Source organism: Anguilla rostrata, chromosome 12, assembly GCF_018555375.3.
Source record: "Anguilla rostrata isolate EN2019 chromosome 12, ASM1855537v3, whole genome shotgun sequence".
Lineage (NCBI taxonomy): Eukaryota > Metazoa > Chordata > Actinopteri > Anguilliformes > Anguillidae > Anguilla > Anguilla rostrata.
Genome location: NC_057944.1, coordinates 9706343 through 9726739, shown reverse-complemented (window position 1 = coordinate 9726739; position 20397 = coordinate 9706343). Strand labels below are relative to the sequence as shown.

At 43.9% G+C, this 20397-nt stretch overlaps 1 protein-coding gene across 2 annotated transcripts; it reads right to left on the bottom strand.

Annotated features, from left to right (window-relative positions):
* Positions 1 to 3667: 3667 nt before the first annotated feature.
* On the bottom strand, positions 3668 to 13167 carry tsku (tsukushi small leucine rich proteoglycan homolog (Xenopus laevis)). Of its 2 annotated transcripts, XM_064301997.1 has the most exons (3): positions 12880 to 13167; positions 12168 to 12247; positions 3668 to 6967 (listed from the first exon to the last, which is right to left on the bottom strand). In XM_064301997.1, exon 3 carries the CDS (start codon positions 6959 to 6961, stop codon positions 5894 to 5896), a length of 1068 nt encoding a protein of 355 aa, XP_064158067.1. In that variant the 5' UTR covers positions 6962 to 6967; positions 12168 to 12247; positions 12880 to 13167; the 3' UTR covers positions 3668 to 5893. The 2 variants fall into 2 exon arrangements, with proteins under 2 accessions (XP_064158067.1, XP_064158066.1); XM_064301996.1 differs by lacking the exon at positions 12168 to 12247.
* Between the last annotated feature and the right edge of the window lie 7230 nt (positions 13168 to 20397).

Sequence of the window (20397 nt, the reverse complement as noted above, 5' to 3'; positions counted from 1 at the left end):
AGCCCCGCGCCGTTGTCTGGGGTGCACTTATTATGGTTCATTACATTCCTGGGTTGATTTTTATAGTGCTTCCTGACAGAGACGGATGTCCTGCAATATCCTCCCCTTCTCAGCCCAAGAGTGATGTGCTTGGTGGCGTGATCCGAAGGTGCTGCTAGTCAGGTTTGTGAGTGTGCGTGTGTGTGTGTGTGTGTGTGTGTGTGTGTGAGTGAGCGTAAGCGTAAGCGTGAGTGTGAGCTCCCCTCCACCCCCCCACCTCCTCCAATGTGAGCCCCAGCTCAGCTCCACACCTTGCCTGGAGTCATTGACTCTCGCTGGGGGGGCCACACTGGGGGGCCTCATGCGTGATTGGCTGATCCCTCCCTCCCTCCCTCCCTCCCTCCCTCCCTCCTTCCTTTCCTCCCTCCCTGGGACTTCTGAGAAATCCTTCAGCCTTCAGTTGCTTTACTTTTTCTCTTTCTGCCAGCACACCCCCTCTTTACAATTTTTAACTACAGTTGTAATTTTGAAAAAAAGAAAAAAACATGATGAAGCCTCTCTGAGGGAGAGATATAACAAAGATGTAAAATAAGTTTAAATTTTTTTTTTTTAAAGAAATGAAAAACAACTAGAGCAAAATCTGTTTAAATTTGAAGCAGTCTCAACCGTAGAGGTATATCAGGCCCAAAATAGCATTGGGCCTCATTCACAAAAATTCTTCTTGCTTTTGTTCTTAATAAAATTTCCTATTAAAAACCAGCATGGGATTCATGAAACATGCGCGGGGGCTTGATTTTGTGCGCATCCCAGGTGTATGTATGAGGATGAATGTCAGCTGTTGGTAAATTGAATGTCTGTGCCTGTTCATGTTGATTTGCATAAGACAACACCCCTCGGAATCCCGTACACCGTAAGGCATGACAACTTCAGGGTCACGTGCAAACATCAGCCACTCATCGCTCTCCGCAAGCGCGTCTGTGCCGTCCCTAAAGACGTGCTCTCGCCCAAAGTCAAATAATCCAGAAGCAATAAATGCACCCTTGCTAAATGTTTGGCTACGCACCTGTTGGTCTTATGATTGTCAATCATCATGAATCACTTTTATCAATAAACAAAATGAATTGCATGCGTTCCCATCAAGGTTATTATTGTAAACTAAAAGACGAAAACTGTTTGAAAAAATATTATTGTATAATGAAATAAAAATAAAAATGAGATGAGAGAAAAAATAAAAACTAAACTATTGAGATAGTTTAGTTAATATACTGTATTTAAAATCAACAGCCTATTATTTAATTGTCCTATAATATTCATGTAATAGCTATTGATAAATATTTTGTTGTTATTATGAGGTCTGTAACTACTTAAAATGATTTGGAATGAGTAATAAAGCATTCTAAATAGAAACATCTAATGTGTATGCCTTCACGTCTGGTTCCAAGCATCCATATATTTTTCTTATCAAAGAACATATTCAGATAAGATAAAAAAATTATGAATGGTGAAATGTTCGCAGAAACGTTTGTAGGCACAGTTTAGGATCAAATCTGTTCGTACGCATGTTTCGTGAATGAGGCCCAATGACTGCAAAAACTCTGCTGGTCCTGACAGTTAAGATCCTTGCCTTTTAAGACAGTTGCAGGCTTTATATAGCTGAGCCCATTACCTATTTCTTTTTAATCCGAGCCTTACCTTCAGCTCCATTCCTACATTATGGAAATCTTCTGTTCCATTACTTAAGAGTCGTGGCCCCTCAGATGTTAATAGTTATCTGTCTGGGCCAAAGTATCAGTGGATCACAGTCAGGCTTTAGGTCATTACAGCAGTCATGCTGGCAGCCAATGACATCATTGATAAGAAGCTGCACTGTGCAGCATTGGTTGTTGAACTTTTGACTGTATGGATCTTGCATAACTTTTATGAAGGATAAATGGCATTGGCCTTAGTGATGATGCAGTAGACTGGTTCAAAAATAATCTGTCAGATAGAACACAATGTGTTCATGAGTCTGAGTCTGAATGAGTCTAAATTTTTAGAGATCACTACAGGTGTTCCCGAAGGCTACATTTTAAGACCTGTATTTTTTTCTAAGCTGTTAGTGATCTGCAAGTTGCTTTTCAAACTCTTGAAGTATGTTATGTGGGATTTTTGTAGATTCTGTGTTTGCAAACCCCACTCACACCTTCTTAGTCGTCAACCCCACCCACAGCTCCGTTGAGGACACGCCCACAAGCACTACAAGCAAAACATCCAGTGAAGAGATGAGGTGGTCAGAGATATTTAAAATAGCATTTTTAGCAACATGAATGAGTCCATATAGATGGTAAGAGTAATTATGCAGTGTTATAATCATCTTTACAATGAGTGCACCCCTGAGTGCATGGAAACATTTTACGGTAGCAACTCTGTAGTGCCGGTGCAGCTATTTAATATTTTTCTTCATTTGGTTTTTAGCTATTCTAGGCCCTGTTGGATAACTGCACTGAGTAAAACTCAGAAATGTCGCAACTCTGGAACATGGACTGAAAAAGAGCTGTTCTGTGTTTTGCCCCAGGCAGTTACCCAGCTAACCCGGTAATCCAGCTTCCTGTTCAGTTAGAATTGGCATGTAAACATGGAATCGTGTGTGGAATAAGTAACATTAGACGGCCATAGGTCTAGCATAGCTAGCTAATGTACTTCTAAAGTGAATGACCTTTTCATGAAGTTATGCGTAGCTTTTTAAAAAGTTGTTAGGGGCTTTGTTAGTGAAGTTGACACGTACTGTAACAGGTCAGGGCTCTGTGCAGGCCAGTCAAGTTCTTCCACACCATCCTCACCAAAACCGTTTCTGTATGGTCCTCGCTGTGTGCCCATGAGCGCTGTCATGCTGGAACAGGAAAGGGCCTTCCCCAAACTGTTGGGGAAGCATAGAATTGTCGAAAATGTGCTTCTATGCTGTACATTAAGATTTGCTTTCACTTTCACTAAGGGGCCTAGCCAAAACCATAAACAGCCTCAGACCAAGGGGTGTCAGGGATACTTTTGGTCATATAGTGCACATATTGAAAACTTTGTGGGGGGGGGGGGACTCTAATTGGGTTTTTATTTTCATTTGAAGAAAAAATAAAAAGAATTTAGTCCAATCTACATTCCTGTCTGTAACAGACTATGGTGATATCCTGTGCATGCTCTCTCCTCTTTGATAGGCAAGATTGATTCCATTAATCATCCATCTTTGCACTTCATTTTTTAATCTCATACTCATCATTGTACTGTTTATGAGTCATGTGATTCTACCTCATTGGAGCTGCTTTGGGATGCTTCTTATGTAGGCCTGCCTTTGTATCTACAAAGCTATTCTTGGCAAGCTTCCTCTTTATCACTGTGTCATGCTTTCGTGTTCTAACTGCTGCCACATGAGGGGGTGGGGAGGTCTAAGACAATTTCTAATTTTTTAACGAATAACTCAAGGGTTAAAGTTGGCTAAGTCAAAGTGTCCCAAGTCTCTGGCAGTGACATCGATACCAGCGTTTGACATGTCTTGTTTGGAAAACGACAGCAGGGATAGTCAGAGTGTAGGCGCTGCCAGGTTTTTCTAAAGAAAGCGATGTAGGAACGGGCGTGGCAGAAGAACATGGGAAAGAACGTCTGATGAGTCAGCAAATAACCCTCGGGGGCAGTCTTCAAGGAGAAAGGGAAACAGAACAACGTGAGAATAGACATTTAATCTTTCGTATTAAACATCCTGTTACATACTGCGTGATAATGCTGATGTCCGCATACAAAAGTCGCTGCTCAAAGTGTTGGACAGTTTGTCTGAAGGAACTCCGTTGCAGACGTGAAGCTGATTGTCGTATCAGGGTTTCAGAAATGGCACGGCTGCCAAGAAAGCAAAGATGACAGACAGCTGTTTATTATTGCCTTTGTTTTCCTTACAAATATTACACGCGTGTGGTTTTTCTGCCAGCAGAAAAGTTTTAGCACAAGGGCTCAGGGTGTAAATGTTTAATTTACCAGTGCTTATTTGTATTGGATTTTAAAACTGGCTTCAGATAGCAAAGTGTCATGTCACGAGTTGCATATGCTGCATTGTTACGTATGGACTGACCAATCCTCAAATTATATTTCGTAAAAGAAGTAAAAGATCCATTCTGTTGCCCTGTTGAATATAAAAGCCTGTGTAATATACAGAATTTTTTTTTTTCTAGTAATATCCAAAATCATCTTTTTACTTTCTTTCCAGGTGTTAAGTCAGTTATTGGACATATAGCAGCCTTCGGAGAGCCAAAACTTGAGACCACATTTGAACAAACAACTGTTCTTGTTCAGTGAAATTTAAGATAATCCGGAGGGGAAAAACTCATTTCACTTTGTCACAGCTAGCCCAGGGTGCAATATCGTTTTCCTCAGAGAGCAGGATTTGCTGTGGCACAGTTCACTGCAGCCTCTGACAAATATATGACCTGGACCCTCAGTTTTTGGAAGCAGTGGCCCCATTCAACATTGGTTAAAAAAAGCTAAGCCTCACAGCCTCTCTGTCTCTCACACACACATACACGAACACACACACACATATACGCACATACACACACATACATACACAAACACACACACACACACACACACACACACGCATGCAGTGTACACAGAAACACACGCTTGAAAGGACCATCAGTAACATGACTGTGCTCTAGGAGAGCAGAGGGGAGCAGCAGATTGCACACAGTAAAGCCACTGTCGTGGAAATTGTTGGCTATGAAGCCGTACATATGAAAACCTCTCACCATATCCACCTTTTACAACGTTACAAAGGAATTCCAAATCAACCAGGGGACCCAAAGCGATTTTAACTACATAAAAATGTCCTATCTGGTCCAAAACAGGCCTGTTTGCTCCCTACACCACAGCCACATGTGATTATAACGGTGTCTGCATTATTCTTGCAACACACTCCATAACCACATGGAAGCTGCAGTGTGTTAACTACTGGTCATTCTCAGATGGGAAAACAAATAAAAACATATTTAGTCCTTCACCTACATGTGGCTTATTCTGCTATGCTTACATTACCATTGCGTGTTTTTTTTTTTTTCTTGTACAGACCAGTAACCCAATTATTTGTGAAGGAACGCTTGCAATATTAACACAGTCCTAAGGCTGGAGAAAGGGTGCAGTGGTTAGCGCTACAAACGGGTATAGGTATGCTAAATGAACGCAAGCAAGCGACTCATATGCTGAGTGCTTTTGATATGCCGTGCTTACAGTCGATGCAACTGTAACAGAAATGTTCTGGAAATGCCACAGATTCTTGATGTTTAGTGCATTATTCACAACTCCCGCCCTTAAACTTGCTTCAGTGGAAATACGCATTTCACTTAAAAAAAAGGTTCTGTTATTCTGTTTTGGAAGGATTGGTTACATTGATCAAAAAAAAAAAGTTTTTGTGTGTGCACACTGCTCTCCATTGTAGCAAACAAGTTTGATGAACTTGTCAATAAATTAATACTGTTACAGTTCTGGGCTTAATAAACAAACATCAACGTGCGTGTTTCACATTAAGAAAAATTGTGTGCAACCGTGATTGCTTGACATTCAATATTTATGACGTGGGATCCCCTTCCTCCAGAGCGCCCGTAATGTGTACTGGATGATTTGTTTTCTGGGTTCAGTGAAACCGTAACTCTGAGCAACACCAGGGAGGTGTGTTGGCCTAAGGGAATATGTGCAAAGATACATTTTTTTTTGTCTTTGTGGAATTACGCATAAACGTTACATCACACAAGGTAATGCTCAAGTTTTGCAGGAATGGAACAAAAAAAAAATAAGTTACTTTCTTCAGCGTAAGAGCGATTTGGGGGAAGAAAAAAGGCACAGATCTGGGTCCCTCTCGTTAGCGCGACCCCACCCCCTACCCCCACCCCCCCCGTCGACCTCACAAGACGACGGCGGCGGGGGCGGCCACGTTGCAGGTGAGCACCTGGTCGCTCTTGGCCTGGCCGAGCTGCCTGTGGAACTGGCCCTGCCGCTGGGTCTTCCAGCAGTGCACGTCGGCCCCCAGCGTGACGCTCCTCAGGCTGGGCAGGTGGCTCAGGATGCTCTCGGGCAGGGAGGCCACGCCCGAGCGCGACAGGTTGAGCTCCTGCAGGGCGCCCAGCCCGCCGAAGACCTCCGGGTCCAGCTCCGTCAGGCGCGGGGCGCCCGACAGGTCCAGGACCTGCAGGTTCGGGAGGCCCCGGAAAGCCCCGGGCCGGACGGCGCGCAGCTCCTCCAGGCCGGCGAGCGACAGGTGCGTCAGCTCCCCCAGCCCGGCGAAGGCGCCCTCCCCGAACTCGGCGACGGGGTTGGCGTCCAGGTTGAGGTACCGGAGGCCCGTGCCCCTCAGGGCGTCCGGCACGGCGCTCAGCCGGTTCCCCGCCAGCGTCAGGCTCTGGAGCTCGGGCGCCCCGCCCCCGGCCCCCCGCGTCACGGCCGTCAGCTGGTTGCCGGACGCGTCCACGCTGAGCGGGCGGCCCCCCTGGCCCTTGGCGGAGAAGACGGCGAGCCGGAGCTCGGCCAGCCGGTTCCCGCTCAGGTCCACCTCGGTCAGCGGCAGGCCGGCGAAGCAGCCGTCCCGCAGGCTCTCCAGCGCGTTGTTGCTCAGGTCCAGCGTCTCCAGGTAGCGCAGCCGCGAGAAGGCGTCGGCGTCCGCCGCGCCGATCAGGTTGTAGCTGAGGTCCAGGCTGACCAGCGTGGTGTAGCCGGGGCCCGAGAGCAGGGCGGCGGACAGGGAGCGGATGGCGTTGGACGAGAGGTCCAGGTGGGCGGTGTCCAGCGGGATGGGGACGGGGCGGGCCGCCTCCCCCAGGCCCAGCCCGGAGCAGTCCACCCTGGTCAGGCTGAAGCTGTCGAACAGGCCAAAGCTCTCCACCTCGCAGCGGCAGCCCGGGTGGCAGTTCCGCAAGGCCCCGCCCACCTGCGCCAGCAGCAGCAGGGACACGCCCATCCACAGGAGGGTCACCATGGCGCCCTGGCGGGGACAAGGACAAAGCTACAGCGTTAGTGCCCTCATTTCCTTAATCAGAGCTGCACCGTACAATTCCAACCAACTAAGGACAGCAACACCAACAGACATTCATGCAGATGTACAAATGTACGTAATTCAGAGCAGTATGCAGAGCTGGTACTCTGCTCTCGGTGTAAAAGCGACCCTACATCAGTGACTAACACAAGTTCCTCTGATACACCAAGACTACTAAAGGTCTGCATTATATAACAAGCAATAAGACGGTGAACTGAATACACAGCAGGCACACCCACCAATCCCAAGTACGGTTGAGAACAAGTTCAGCTGGCTTAAAATTCTCCGAAACATAGTCTGGTATATGACTTGTTTACAACTAATGTTCCGCGAAATTTATAGTTGGAGCAGGTTTTGCAAACTGTTTTGGAGTCTGAATGCAACTGTCGAAATTGTCATGAACCCCATTTATAAAGTTACAAAGCAGGAATTATCAACACTTAAAAATACATTATATTTACTGTATGGCCCATCAGTTAACCGTTAATTTACACACAACACACAACATGTCGCGCCAGCCCATGGAATGCTGGGTGTTTGGAACTCTGGACCAATAGAACACAGTATTTATTTCCTGCGTTTTGGCTCTTTTTGTGTATAAAAAATGCAGAACCTCAGACGTGTCGGACAGAACCTGGGATGGTAATGTCTTAGTCACGCATTACTCAATGAGACCCGATCGTGATGCATGAACCCAGCCTCTCAAAGCACGGCACAGTCGGGCGCCTGGGCGGAACGCTGCCGGGGCGGAGGGTTCCGGTGGAGCGGGATACTCAGCCGTGAATCAGTTGGAGGGGCTGATGTAACGCTCTCTGGGAGTGCAGAGGGCGAGGAAATGCCACGCTCACACCGGATACTCCCCGCGGGTTCCAGCCGGTTCTGAAACTCTGCGCCCTCACTTTAAAACGCGATCGCAACACGTTGCCATAGCGCCAGCACAAACACACGGGTGGAGGGTGTATTTTCCCCCTTTTGTTTAGTTAAAACAAAAGAAAAACAGATGTTCTGCAGATTTAGTTAGTTCTCGTTGTTGCTTCATGAACATCTACGTGATCCTGTCTAATTCTCTCTCTCTCTCTCTCTCTCTCTCTCACTGTAGAATAGCCTGCATTATTCATGATTGCTCCGTGCATCTTGATCTTTTTTTAAATTCTTCTCTTTCTTTCATTATTTCATTTGTGCCGTGCAGCGGACATCCTTACTCTGGTACCTTTTAAAACATTTCTTTGTTTCTGTTTGGTCCAGGGGACTCGAGGCACGGTGTAAAAAAGGCCGTCGTTGCTGAAGCCCGTCGTTCGCTGTCCCGCCCGTTCCCCCGTTCGGTTCTGCCCTGCGCAGGTACTGGGGTCAGCACTCTGCTTTTCGGCACGTCCAGCAGAGAGGACATCTGACCCCAGGGCACTCGGCCAGCTCCCCAGACTGATCCACGATCAGTTTTATACGTCTGCGTGTCCTCGAATGACCTCGGGCAGAACGAGCCATGGCGTGCGTGTACCTGCCCGGAGGTAAGTGCAGCATCGGGGAAGGGGGGGGGTGTGAAGCTCACAAACGGCATCTCCACACCCTTCAGTTCTCCACGTGGCAGGGACAGTTTTTTTTTTTTATAGACTTGTTAGATCTGTAACTGAATTTGACTCTTCTCTGTAAGTCACGCACACACACTCATGGCATTATTTAGCCCACTTCCCACAATGCTTCTGAGCCCTATTTTCCCATCATGACTCCCCAGGAAGTTTAACCAAATTCTGTTGATCAAAGTACACCCCACTGCTTTCTTTACAGTTTTCCCCCTATGTTTCAACACACGTAAACTGTGGTGCAGTCTTCATGGCTAAATGGGAAAAATGCAGAAATTCCCAAAATAAAAAGATTAATAGAAAACAAATGAAACCCCACAATATTTATGCGAACACAGTACACACACTGAACTGTTACTGCACACTGCAGTGCTGTTACTGCACACACTGCACTGTTACCGCATATACTGGAAATGTAAAAAGCAGCTTTCCGACTGCAGTCAATTAACCTCTCTCTCTCTCCCCCCCACCCTCTCTCTCACTTGCTCTCTCCCCCCTCTCTTTCTCACTCTCTCTCTCCCTGTCTCCATCAAAAGCATGACCATGCGCTTTTCTTTTACGCTTACTAACAGCTTGCGTTTAAACCTCCTATGACACTTTTTGACCTGGCAGAAAAAAACAGTCTGTACAGAATGACAGAAAGCCTTAACAAAACTCATTTTTAGGCTGATACTTTAGAGCAGTTTTGGACAGTGTGGGCACAAGGGACTATGTTCAAAATCGATGCTTTACTGGTGGTCAAAGTCTGCCTCCTCCCTGACCTGTTCTGCAATCCCATCGGAGAAGTCTCTCGCATACTGTTAATCATGCACTGCCGTGTACATAAGCCATTAACTTATGTAGCAACAAGTTGCATAATATAAAAACCAGCTAAAAAAGTTTTTCTGGACTTTGTAGCAAATTCCATGTATTAATTCCACGTCAGGTTCACAGAACACTTCAATCTAACATAAAAGGTTTTATGAAACAAGCAGTGTGGTCTCCTGTAGAGGTGGGGCCTTGTTTGTCATTTTATAATCACAAATACAGCTAATTTTGTAGTTTTGACTGAAATGCATCAAATGCCATTGAAAGAACACTAGTAAATGCTCTGTTCTAATTCCATACGTTTAATTTCTTTCTCATTGACTGATTTCAAATGGTAAATCATTCGAGGCAGAGAGTCACCGCGTCTTGCTTTGTGTCTGTTTCAGAGAATGGCATAATTTCTGCTGTGGTCTTGTCAGATGACCGGCCAGGCAATGATTCTGCCATAAAATTTTGTTTTTCTCCAAATCAAAGAATACTTTCATCAGACAAACTACGTCCTGCATTCTGTTTGCGGTCGTTACACCTTTTTAATGCCTTGGTTGGCATTCATGACCGAAGCAGCTTCTGGAGTTTTGGGATCTGTGGGCTTGACTTCAGCAGGAGAAATGGGGGGCGTTGGTTCTGTTACTAAAGTACAAAAAGAACCTCGTCTTCACCTCTGCTTTTTGACCAGTGAGTTCCACCATCATCTTACCGTATCTTCATCACTTTTGGACCTCTGTCCTCAGACGCTGACCTCTCACCTGTGTTATAAGGGGTCATAAACCCAACAGGTGTTCCCACACAATCACTCTCCTTGACACCTTGGTCGGCTCTTAGATGTTTTGACCCTTTGCTTTAATTGGCTGGTATTACACCTAGTCGTCAAAGAAACACACCATTACACCTTTTGCAACTGTCGCTATTTTTAACACCACTTTTCTTCCGCTCAGACTGTTGTTACTGTGCAATTTCCACCATTCCTCCCCCTCCAACAACCAGCACTTCTCCTGCCTTTCCGAAATGGCTTTATGCTGGACTTAGTCCTCGTACAAAAATCTGAATAATGCAACTTTTCTTAGGACTGGTGTTCACCACGGCCTACTCCTTGGACCTCTCATTTTAAGATTTGCCAGGTCCTTCAGTTATCCTCACATTTTTGTTTGTTACGGACAGTGATGGTACTACATATTTTACAGCTACTGTTTCTTTGTGACCGGTCTATTCAAGCAGCAATCCCCTGGGGCCAAAGTGCTTCCCATCGGAGACGGGCTCTTGGCCCTTTGATCATTGAGAGAGAAAAAAGTAGAATTCAGATGCATAAAACTTGTGACTAAGACTGCACCTCCCACTTGCGACAGAACATTTCACAATGGAATCTAGTTTGTTTATACACATTCTCTGTTCACTGTGTGGCCTGTAATGGAATACGCATTCCAGTAGTTGAAGAGGGCTTTTTGACATGCTTCCTTTGGGACTGTTATGTTGCATAATAAATTTAAAAGTTTGTGCAATACTTCAGTTGCTATATCATAAATATTTCATAATGTGACAAGTCTGCACTAGGAATGTAAATATACCACATAAAGACAAGTGCGCAGATAACAAACGACCGATAAATTCAATTCCATTGGGCAACTTGGAAATAATAGGTAAATAAATGTCCAGTTAGTTAAAGTTAGTTAACTAATTTCTAGGAATCATATTTTAAAGACTCCTACCATCTGCCATGGGCATCTGTAACAGTGCCCAATTTTCACAACCTGTAATCAATTAACCCTGCATACAGCGTGTGCTAAACCAATCTGGAAGATTGAATGTGTGCTGTTTGGAGTGGTTGGTTTAATGTGGTTATGGCAAATGTAGATTTGGTAAACTGGGGGGAATTACTGGAATTGTGTTGTGTTGAAAACTCAACTTTTTAAAAAACTTGGAATCAACCTCAGAACACATAAAAATGTTAATGCGTTTATTTATTTATTTTTTGCTCTGCATAATTCTAGAGCGAAACTAGAATTTCCAGGTCTCACAGCAAACTGATTTGATGCAGAATTGCGTGGCTGACCCCAGGGCATACACACCCTACAAGCCAAACCTCTTTTCCAAAATTCAGCAGTGAAACAAATCTCTGCATGGGGAAATATTTAATTTCCCACCAAGCTTTGTATGGTGACCATATCAACGCTAATCTGTCTGATTTCTGTTACTTCACACAAGCAGAGCAATGATTCTTACTGTTCTAGTGTCTTGCATTATTCATATCAAGACCGTAGGTTAAACGAGCACCGTGAGAGGTTGACAACCTCTCTAGTTTATGATTAAGCCAAACAGGGGTGAAGGTGAGAGAGCCGCGCGGGTTAGACTTGCATAAAGTGATTAAAATAAAAAAATTATAAAAATATTTTTCGACATAATTTATAAACTGCTGTGCGATTATTACATGTGGTGAACCACAGTATTGCCCTTTCAACCAAATTTGTAATCTTGTGAAATAAACTGCCATCATGTTTTGGCTGGAGCATTGCCACCGTATGCAGTCAAACTCAGTTTCCAGCAAAGCAGCAAGCAACAAATTAACAGATAGCAGTGCTACTCCCGCTGAACTGGGCTAACCTCTAATTTAAGTGGAAACATTCAATAAAACGAGTCACACTGTTTATTATTATTATTATTATTATTACGGAGAATACATGACATTAGGGTACATCATCGTCAACTTCGTCATGCCCTTATGCTTACTCTTTTACATGATACATGAACTACAAAAATCTGCAACAACTCACCAGACTGTGCGATTCTAAAACGTCAGTTCCTCAGTCCGAGAAATGGCTGAAGTCGCCTTGCTCCGAAATTGGTCTGCAAGCTCCATAATTAAAAACCCACAGAGAATTTTATGACGGCGGGCAACACACAGACGCGTAGTGCAGGATTACGGGTACCTCGCGCAGATCGCGAACGACGTCGCAGGGTAGAACTGCACGTGAAGGCCAAAACCCTATAACTGAGACGAGACGCTGTTTAGGTCTGCCTGACCCAAGGCGAGTCGGAGTTTGGAGGCGGGCAATAGGACTCCCCGGTGCCGCAACAGATCAAATTTCTTGCAGCCGTGGCAGTCTCTATGCCTCGCTGCTGTTCCGCACTCACGCACGCAGGCGGGATACTTCACACCAAGCATCCACTCAGTCTCCTTCTCCAGCGAAGCATGACACTCTCATACTTTAAAGTCGCATCCGAATTTTGTCTCCCGTGGAAGAGTAAAAAAATCTCGTGAAGTTTGCTCTCGCCGGGGCAATGCGACTTCGTTCACCACGAAAGTGTTCACCCAAGCGCCGAAACATTTGCGTTATGTGAAATGATTTTGTCAGCTTCCCCATGAATAAGTAAAAACATACATTCTCCTTACCAGCTGTGATTATTCCCCACATAAACTAACAACATAACTTTATATGCTGTCATAGGTTATAACTATTTTTCTTACTTTCTTCACAAGCTTACCTTGAAAGATGAACGGCAGTGCGCTGAAAGTTCGCTTGCTCGTCCAAAATTTTAGTTTTACTTTATCAAGAGGCTACTGTATTTGCGCTGTCCGCTCCAATGTTGGTCCTTCTCATGTTTGTACTCTATCGCTCCGTCATACATTTGTAGAGCATAACCCCTTGCCTGCAGAACAACACTGAAAAAAAGAATATCGCCAGACGCCAGTCCCCTTTGTACACATTTCGTGCACACGATTCCGACACGATGGCTCTCCGCACCCTTTGACGTCTTGTTTGATATTCTCCAAACGCGCGCACACACACACACGAGCAATGCGCACTCTAGTGGCAAGACTGTTGCGAGGACCGGCTGGAAACGACCCAAAAACAAATCAAGCCTACTTACAGTATATTTGCTTGAATTAAAGTCATATTAAACAGTGAAAAGGGCTGCGTTCAGTAGACATATTTAACTTTCTCCCATGAATCTGTTGTTATAAGTATTTTAATAAGGGCCTTGAAATTAAAGTGATTGTAAAGGTACATCTATGAATAGCTTGAGGCTATATTGTATGGGGGTTATTATGGTATGTCTTAAGCATCAGCAACAGTACGTTATGGTGTCATTTTTTTTCAGTTTTGTTAGAATGATACAATTCAGAAGAAATTGGTGGCATTTAAAAAAAAAAAGTTGGCCACACAGGCACGATCAGTGCGAACACCCACTTGCGCAGGGACCATTTCGCAAAAATTGACATCTTAAAAAATTATAACCAGACTTTGGCTAGGCCAAATTCCTGTAACTTGTTGCTGGGGCTGTTGCCGGGTTGAGCCAGTTGAGGCTCCTTTTCTGGCGCATAGTCTACATATACGGCCGTATTTACCCGATTGCACTCAACCGTGCAACCGTGAGGCCCTGAGTCTCTCATTCTCGACAGATAGATGCAGCCACGCTAGCCACGTGTTTTATGCTATGTAAAAGTTGTGTAAGTCGCGAAATACCTGTTATGTAATCTAATGTAATGTGTGTTTGTTTAATTGTGCGTGGTACGTGTTTGGAAGAGTTGTGGACCACGCCCATCAGATTTTATGTCTGACTTGAAATGTTTGTCATTCCAGTTATTGAAATTACTTTGAATAGATATTTGGTGGGTGTGTAGCAGATACATCCCTCTGTCATAATATATGGTAATTTTAACTATTTCCAGGCCCTTCACAGACATTTTAAAGATAAACTGTGAATAAAAAAGTTACTAATTGATAGACAGGACATATGCTCTGACTGACAGTACCGATAAACATGTTGAAATATACCTCACTTTTCTGACAACAGTATTTAGTCAGTTTATATGTGTGCACTGAAGAACACAATCATTTATTGTTCGAAGTTATTTGGAAAGCTCAACCTTTAGTAGTTCCTCACATGTACTGTGGCACTTTTATTTCACTGGAGCCCTTAGATCAGGGACCTCCAACTCAGGGTGTGCACAACAAGGGCCGATCCATTTCAAGATTTTGTGCCAACTTCTCTTCTTAATTATTCAATTAGCTCAATCATATCTTGATCTGAAAATTGCATAAGCAACAGCTACCACTGCACACTGCAAGCGTATCCTAAAGAGTTCACTGTGCTCAAGTCCAGGAGTTAACCAACCTAGTTTTACAGAGCTGTCAAAAAACTAAAACTAAGGTAGTTGGTTGGAACAAAAACCAGCATGCGCATCGGCCCCCCAGGACCGGAGTCGTGCACCCCTGTCTTAAAGGGTTTCTGTGTCTGCTGGGTTTTGCTGGGTTCCTGCACTTAACTGTTTAATTGAAGTCACTGATTGGCTAGTCTGCACACCTTGTTTCCAGTCCTAAAATGGCTGCTGATGGAAAGGAAATACTAAAAAGTGCAGAGATTGCAGCCCTCCAGGAGAGCAGTTTGAGACTTCTGCTTTAGGTATTTAAATTATAGTACCTGTAGATATTAAACACAGAAACTAGTTTTGAAAGGGATAAGCTGAATACAAAAATGTATTAACAATGATGTGATGAAAACAGTTTGAAGGAACTCTTGATTTTGAAATTGAAATTACAGTTCAGCCATTTAGGTGAGAGGAATTCATTTGACGTCTATAATTGTACAATACCAGAGACTTGACTGCCTCTCTCTTTGCGTAGACTCTGGGGTGTTCACCCAGACACACACACCCAGGTGTACATATACTGTACTCCCCCAACCAAACACACACACCCAGGTGTACATATACTGTACTCACCCAACCTGACACACACACACACTCACACACACTGTACACTCCCAGATGTGCATATACTGCACTCACCCAACCTGATGCATACAGACTGTACACACCCACTCATCCACCTTACTCTGGTATGCAGCCCCCCCCCCCCCCCTTATTCTCTCTCTCCTTTTCTCTCTCACACACACACACACACCACTCTCTGGCCCACCCATACTTATTGTGTCTTCCAGAATTGTTGGCAGCCCTGTTTAAGATGGGCAAAAATTATTAATTAATTAATTAATTAATTAATTAATTAATTAATTAAAATCCAGTCCTTTGATTGTGACACAGTGTGCTCATAGAAACCGTGGTGACTTCTTGTTTATTTTCATTAAGTAAATTAAATAATAATAATTAAGAAATGTGTTTTGTGCTTACTCAGGTTCGCTTTGTCTAATATTACATTTTGTCAAAAAAAAATCTGAAACTATTCAGTGTGACAAATATGTAATAATAGAGGAAATCAGGAAGGGGGCAAACACTTTTTCATGGCACTGCACATCTGGGCATTTTGTGTACTCTAAATGAATGGAGAGTAGAATGCACATGAAGCATACAACATACTCGTTTTACATCACATTTAGCATATTAAATGTGGATATTATGTGGTTTTCACACACACCTCCAGTCATCAAGTAACATGGGGAAGGCGGTTAGCCTTCGTAAATCAGGCAATGGTGATAAAAAAATAGCTGAATGCCTCCCAATGCCCATCTCCGCAAGTTTAAAACACACAGTGAGGATAATGGTTTGAGAGCCAAAATATTTTTTGACCCTAGAATAATCAAAGTTTTGCCATGACCGTCATCCTAATCTCCTGGCATTAAGCCCATGGAGAGAGCTGAAGAGTCTTTTTTCAGAAAGAAAATAATTTTGTAATTTTTCTCTGAGCAGTGGTGTCACAATAACTTATTATTATAAATGACATTCTCACATTGCTGAGCATGGAAAACCAGTCAAGTGAGGTTCTTCATCCTTTGTTGACTCTGACGGTTTGTTTCTTCTGAGATTTAGTTCTTCTTTACATTACATTACATTACATTACAGGCATTTAGTGGACGTTCTTATCCAGAGTGACTTACACAACTTCTACATAGCATTTACATTGTATCCATTTACACAGCTGAATATATATACTGAAGCAATGCATGATGAGTACCTTGCTCAAGGGTACAATGGCAGTGTCCTACTGGGGAACTGAACCTGTGACCTTTAGGTTACAAGACCAGTTCCTTACCCACTATACCACACTGCTGCCCCAGTGTAGTGGCAGCGGACCTTCCCTTGGGCTTGTATTAGGTGCGGTTCAGAAAACATCTGCTTTTGGATTTCCCAAAACAGAGCAGTCTTTTCTTGCCTTCAAGTACAGTGTCAAAACGCTGTTTTTAAACGCACAACTAAATTGGAAGGTAGGCCAATCTTTGGGGGTCAATTCTAGATACATGCAGCTGCCAATTTTGCGCTGGTAACACTGCTATCAGTTTGCAAAAAAAAGTCATGGTGGTGCTTGTTCAGCGTTGAGAAAATAATTGTACAGTTTGCCCCGGGCCAATCTGAGAGTCAGACTTGGGTGCATTCTCACCCCTGCCTTACTGTGTGGTGTTCATTTTTTTTGTTTCCCTTATAAAAGAAAATATTCCTGAAGTTTATGACGTGAAAAGGACAGTAACACGGGCGTGGCCTGCGTCTTTGACATGGGTAGAATGGGGGAATACCCATCGCAGTGAGGTGTGTGTTGTTGTGATGTGCACTGTGTAAGAAAAAATAAGGTTCCGGACGAGAAAATCTTGGTCTTCGTAGAAACTGTCTTTATTGGCAAAATATGGCAGCAACAGAAAATACACGTAGCATGTACTCTGGGAGCATCGAAGTCAAAATGCACCCCGACTGTCTGTCTTGGCCTTCTTTTAAGCTGTTAGTTGTGATTTGATTAGTGGTACCAGTGATGATTGGTGAGTGAGATGATTAGTTTCTGTCAAGAGTCACACAATGCCTTAGCAACTCTGCTTTGTTAATCACTCCCGAGTCAGTTTCATTCACCCTTCTCCCTCTCCTGGCTGATTGTATCAATATGGCACTGTCAGTCTTTACAGTGATACTGAAGTCTTGTGAGCTGTGAACTAAGGCTTTCTTTCATCAGTGGGCCCAAGTATTGCGTTTTGGCACAACCTCTGCATTGAAGATTTGTAGTTGAACTAAAAATCTTACATATCCCCCCTTTGATGGTTTATTTGCGAACATGGACCATCACTCATTTGGATACTCTTGCGGTTAGTCCAGCAGTATGGTTTCTTGGTATGGCATAGAGCATCCTTTACTCACATGCCTCTCCGGATACCCTCCCAGCGGGTCGCTCTCAACTGCTGATGGCCTCTGGGTGATGCCCTCATCTCGGGATACACCCCTCGCCATTGGACTATTACTGTGCCTCACACGCCTAGGTCCCATGAAAGCTTTTGCTGCCTTGTCCCAGTCACAGACCAACCACACTGTGACTTCTAATCCATTACTGACTTACAACCAGGAGAGAGAGAGAGGTAACCAAACCCGACCATGAAAGTATTCAACAAGCATAAGAAACCAATACATGTGTGAAGAAGTGGGTGTTTTGAAATGATATTTGTTGGGAGGAGATATGTGTGCTTTAAGAAAAACCTGGTGTGATGCGAATGGTGTATGATAATGCTTGCTGTGTGACAATCAGTGTAATGAGTGGTGGGGGAAAAGATGCATTTAAAACAAAAAAACAAAATGGGTGAAGGAAAAAAAAATGGACATTTGGCCAGACAGTACAGGGTGGTCATAACAGTGAAACAATGATAATGAATAAACATTGCTTTCTATGCAGTGTTGTAGATACCTGCCTTTTTTTTTTTTTTTTTTTTTTTTTTTTGATATAAATATCAATAATAAAAATAATAATACTTTTTTTTTTTTTTTTTTTTTGGTAATTGAAATGATGATGGTGTCTTTGTACATAAATATAAAGAAGAACAGAGGTTTTTCAGAAAGGTTTCAGTCGCCCATCCCTCTATCATGGGTCTCGGCACCTCTAGTAGCAGATGTTCTGGCATTCGCATTCCCCTCCCTGTCATCAATTCATGGGGGCTGTATCCTGTGCTTTTGTGAACAACCCCTCGCACAGACATCAAAATACTAGGGAGATTTTGAGCCCAATTGGTGCCATTTTCCAATACCATTTTTCTCAATGCGGTTTTGAGTGTTCTGTTTGTTCGTTCAACCCCGCCTGAAGACTGTGGATGGTGAGCTATGTGTAGTTGGTGCTTTATTCCAAGTAGTTTTGCCAAGTCTGTATGAATTTTTCCTGTGAAATGCGTGCCTCTGTCACTTTCCAGGCTAAGTGGCAGACCCCATCTACAGTAGACTTGTTCCCATAATACCCGGGCTGTGGCGGATGCGGTATCGGACTTAATTGGGAACGCCTCTATCCATTTAGTGAATGTATCTATTATGATGAGAATGTACCTGTAGCCTCCTCTAGCTGCAGGGAGTGGACCTACATAATCGATCTGCAAATTTGTCCACGGTCCTTCGGCTAGACACGTGGGCCTCAGTCGCCCTTTCCTTTTCACTGGTGATGGATTAATCTGGGCACAGGTTAAACAATTTGTGCAATAATCTTTCACATTTTGTCAACGTCTGGCCACCAAAACATGTTTTTTAATCGGTCTTTTGTTTTTTCTATACCTAAGTGCCCCCCTGATTGTGGATATGATACAAAATATCATTCCGCAATTCTGTGGGTGGGATCCATACTGGAATGTCATTTCCAGTGTACAACAGCATGCAATCATGGACCAGGAGTTGTGCATCAAACAGAGTCAATGGGCCCTCCAAAATTGCCTCCCCATTCTGTTTCTGCTTGATTGCTTCCCGCAAAACTGGATCCCGTTGCTGCGCAACCTTAAGGTCTGTCGGTTCCCTGACGTTTACCACAGCAACTAGTTCTGGTTCCGGTTCCAGAACATGGAATGGTCTCCCTGCTACAGCTGCTTTCTTTGCTAGCTCGTCCACAGCTAAATTACCATCTCCATGTTGGCTTACTCCTTTCTTCTGATGGGCTTTCACCTTTAATAGAGCAACCTTATGTGTACAGGACTTGGCTGCTGTCCACAAAGCCTGTATGGGTCCGACCTGTTTTAAAGGTTGGCCATCAGCGCTGGTGAAGCCCCTTTTCTGCCAAATGGGTAAATACTCAGTGAGAGAGTTAACAACAAATGCAGAGTCTGAAAAGATGTTTAAGTCTGAATCTGGAAAAACTGAAAAGGTCTGTAGGACTGCTGAAATTTCTGCTTTCTGAGCTGAGAAATGAGATGGACATCTGTAAAGGAAATCCCCATTGTCCGAATGAATCGCAAAGCCAGTATGATACTGACCATCCTGCCAATATCGGGACCCGTCCACATATACATCAATGGCTCCTTCTATAGCGCACACTTCAAAGACACTGTCCAGAGGCTGGACAGGTTTAGTGTCACAAGTGTGAGGGTCACCTTCATAGAGAAGTGTACGGGTAACATGCATGAAGATTTGTACACAGTTTTCAAATTTTTGGAACCCAGATCCAAAGTCCATCGTGCTAATCTTGAATTAGATACTCCTTTCACTTTGCCATTCAAAAGAAGCTGAAGGGGTGTATGGGGAGTATGGAGTGTCACTTCATTAAAGCCGTAAATGTACTCGAAATGGGACATTCCCCAATGAACTGCCAAAAGGTGCCTGTTACATGAGTCAAATGCTTTCTCAACCGGAGAGAGCACACGGGAGGCATATGCAATGGGCCGCAGATTCTCCTGAACTTCCTGCAACAGAACTGCTGATAGAGCTTCCTCAGTGGCTGCGGTCTGCAAAATAAATGGCTGTGATCTGTCTGGATTACGCAATGCAGGAGCTTTAATTAGCGCATCTTTCAATTTTTCAAATGCCGTTTGATGTTCTGGACCCCAATCCAAAGCATCAGACTTTTTCTTTTTCCCCGAAAGTAAGGAGTTAAGCGGTCTGGCAATATCAGCAAAGCCTTCAATAAAGTCCCTACAAAATCCGACTATCCCCAAAAATGATCTTAAAGCTGTGACTGAAACTGGAACTGGAAGTCGCTGAATAATCTCTACCTTGTGTGGATCAGGAGTGCGCCCCCTTTGGTAATTTTAATGCCCAAATAAGTTACTTCCGATTTGAGAAGTTGCGCTTTCTTGGGATTCAATTTGATTCCTGCTTCTTCAAGG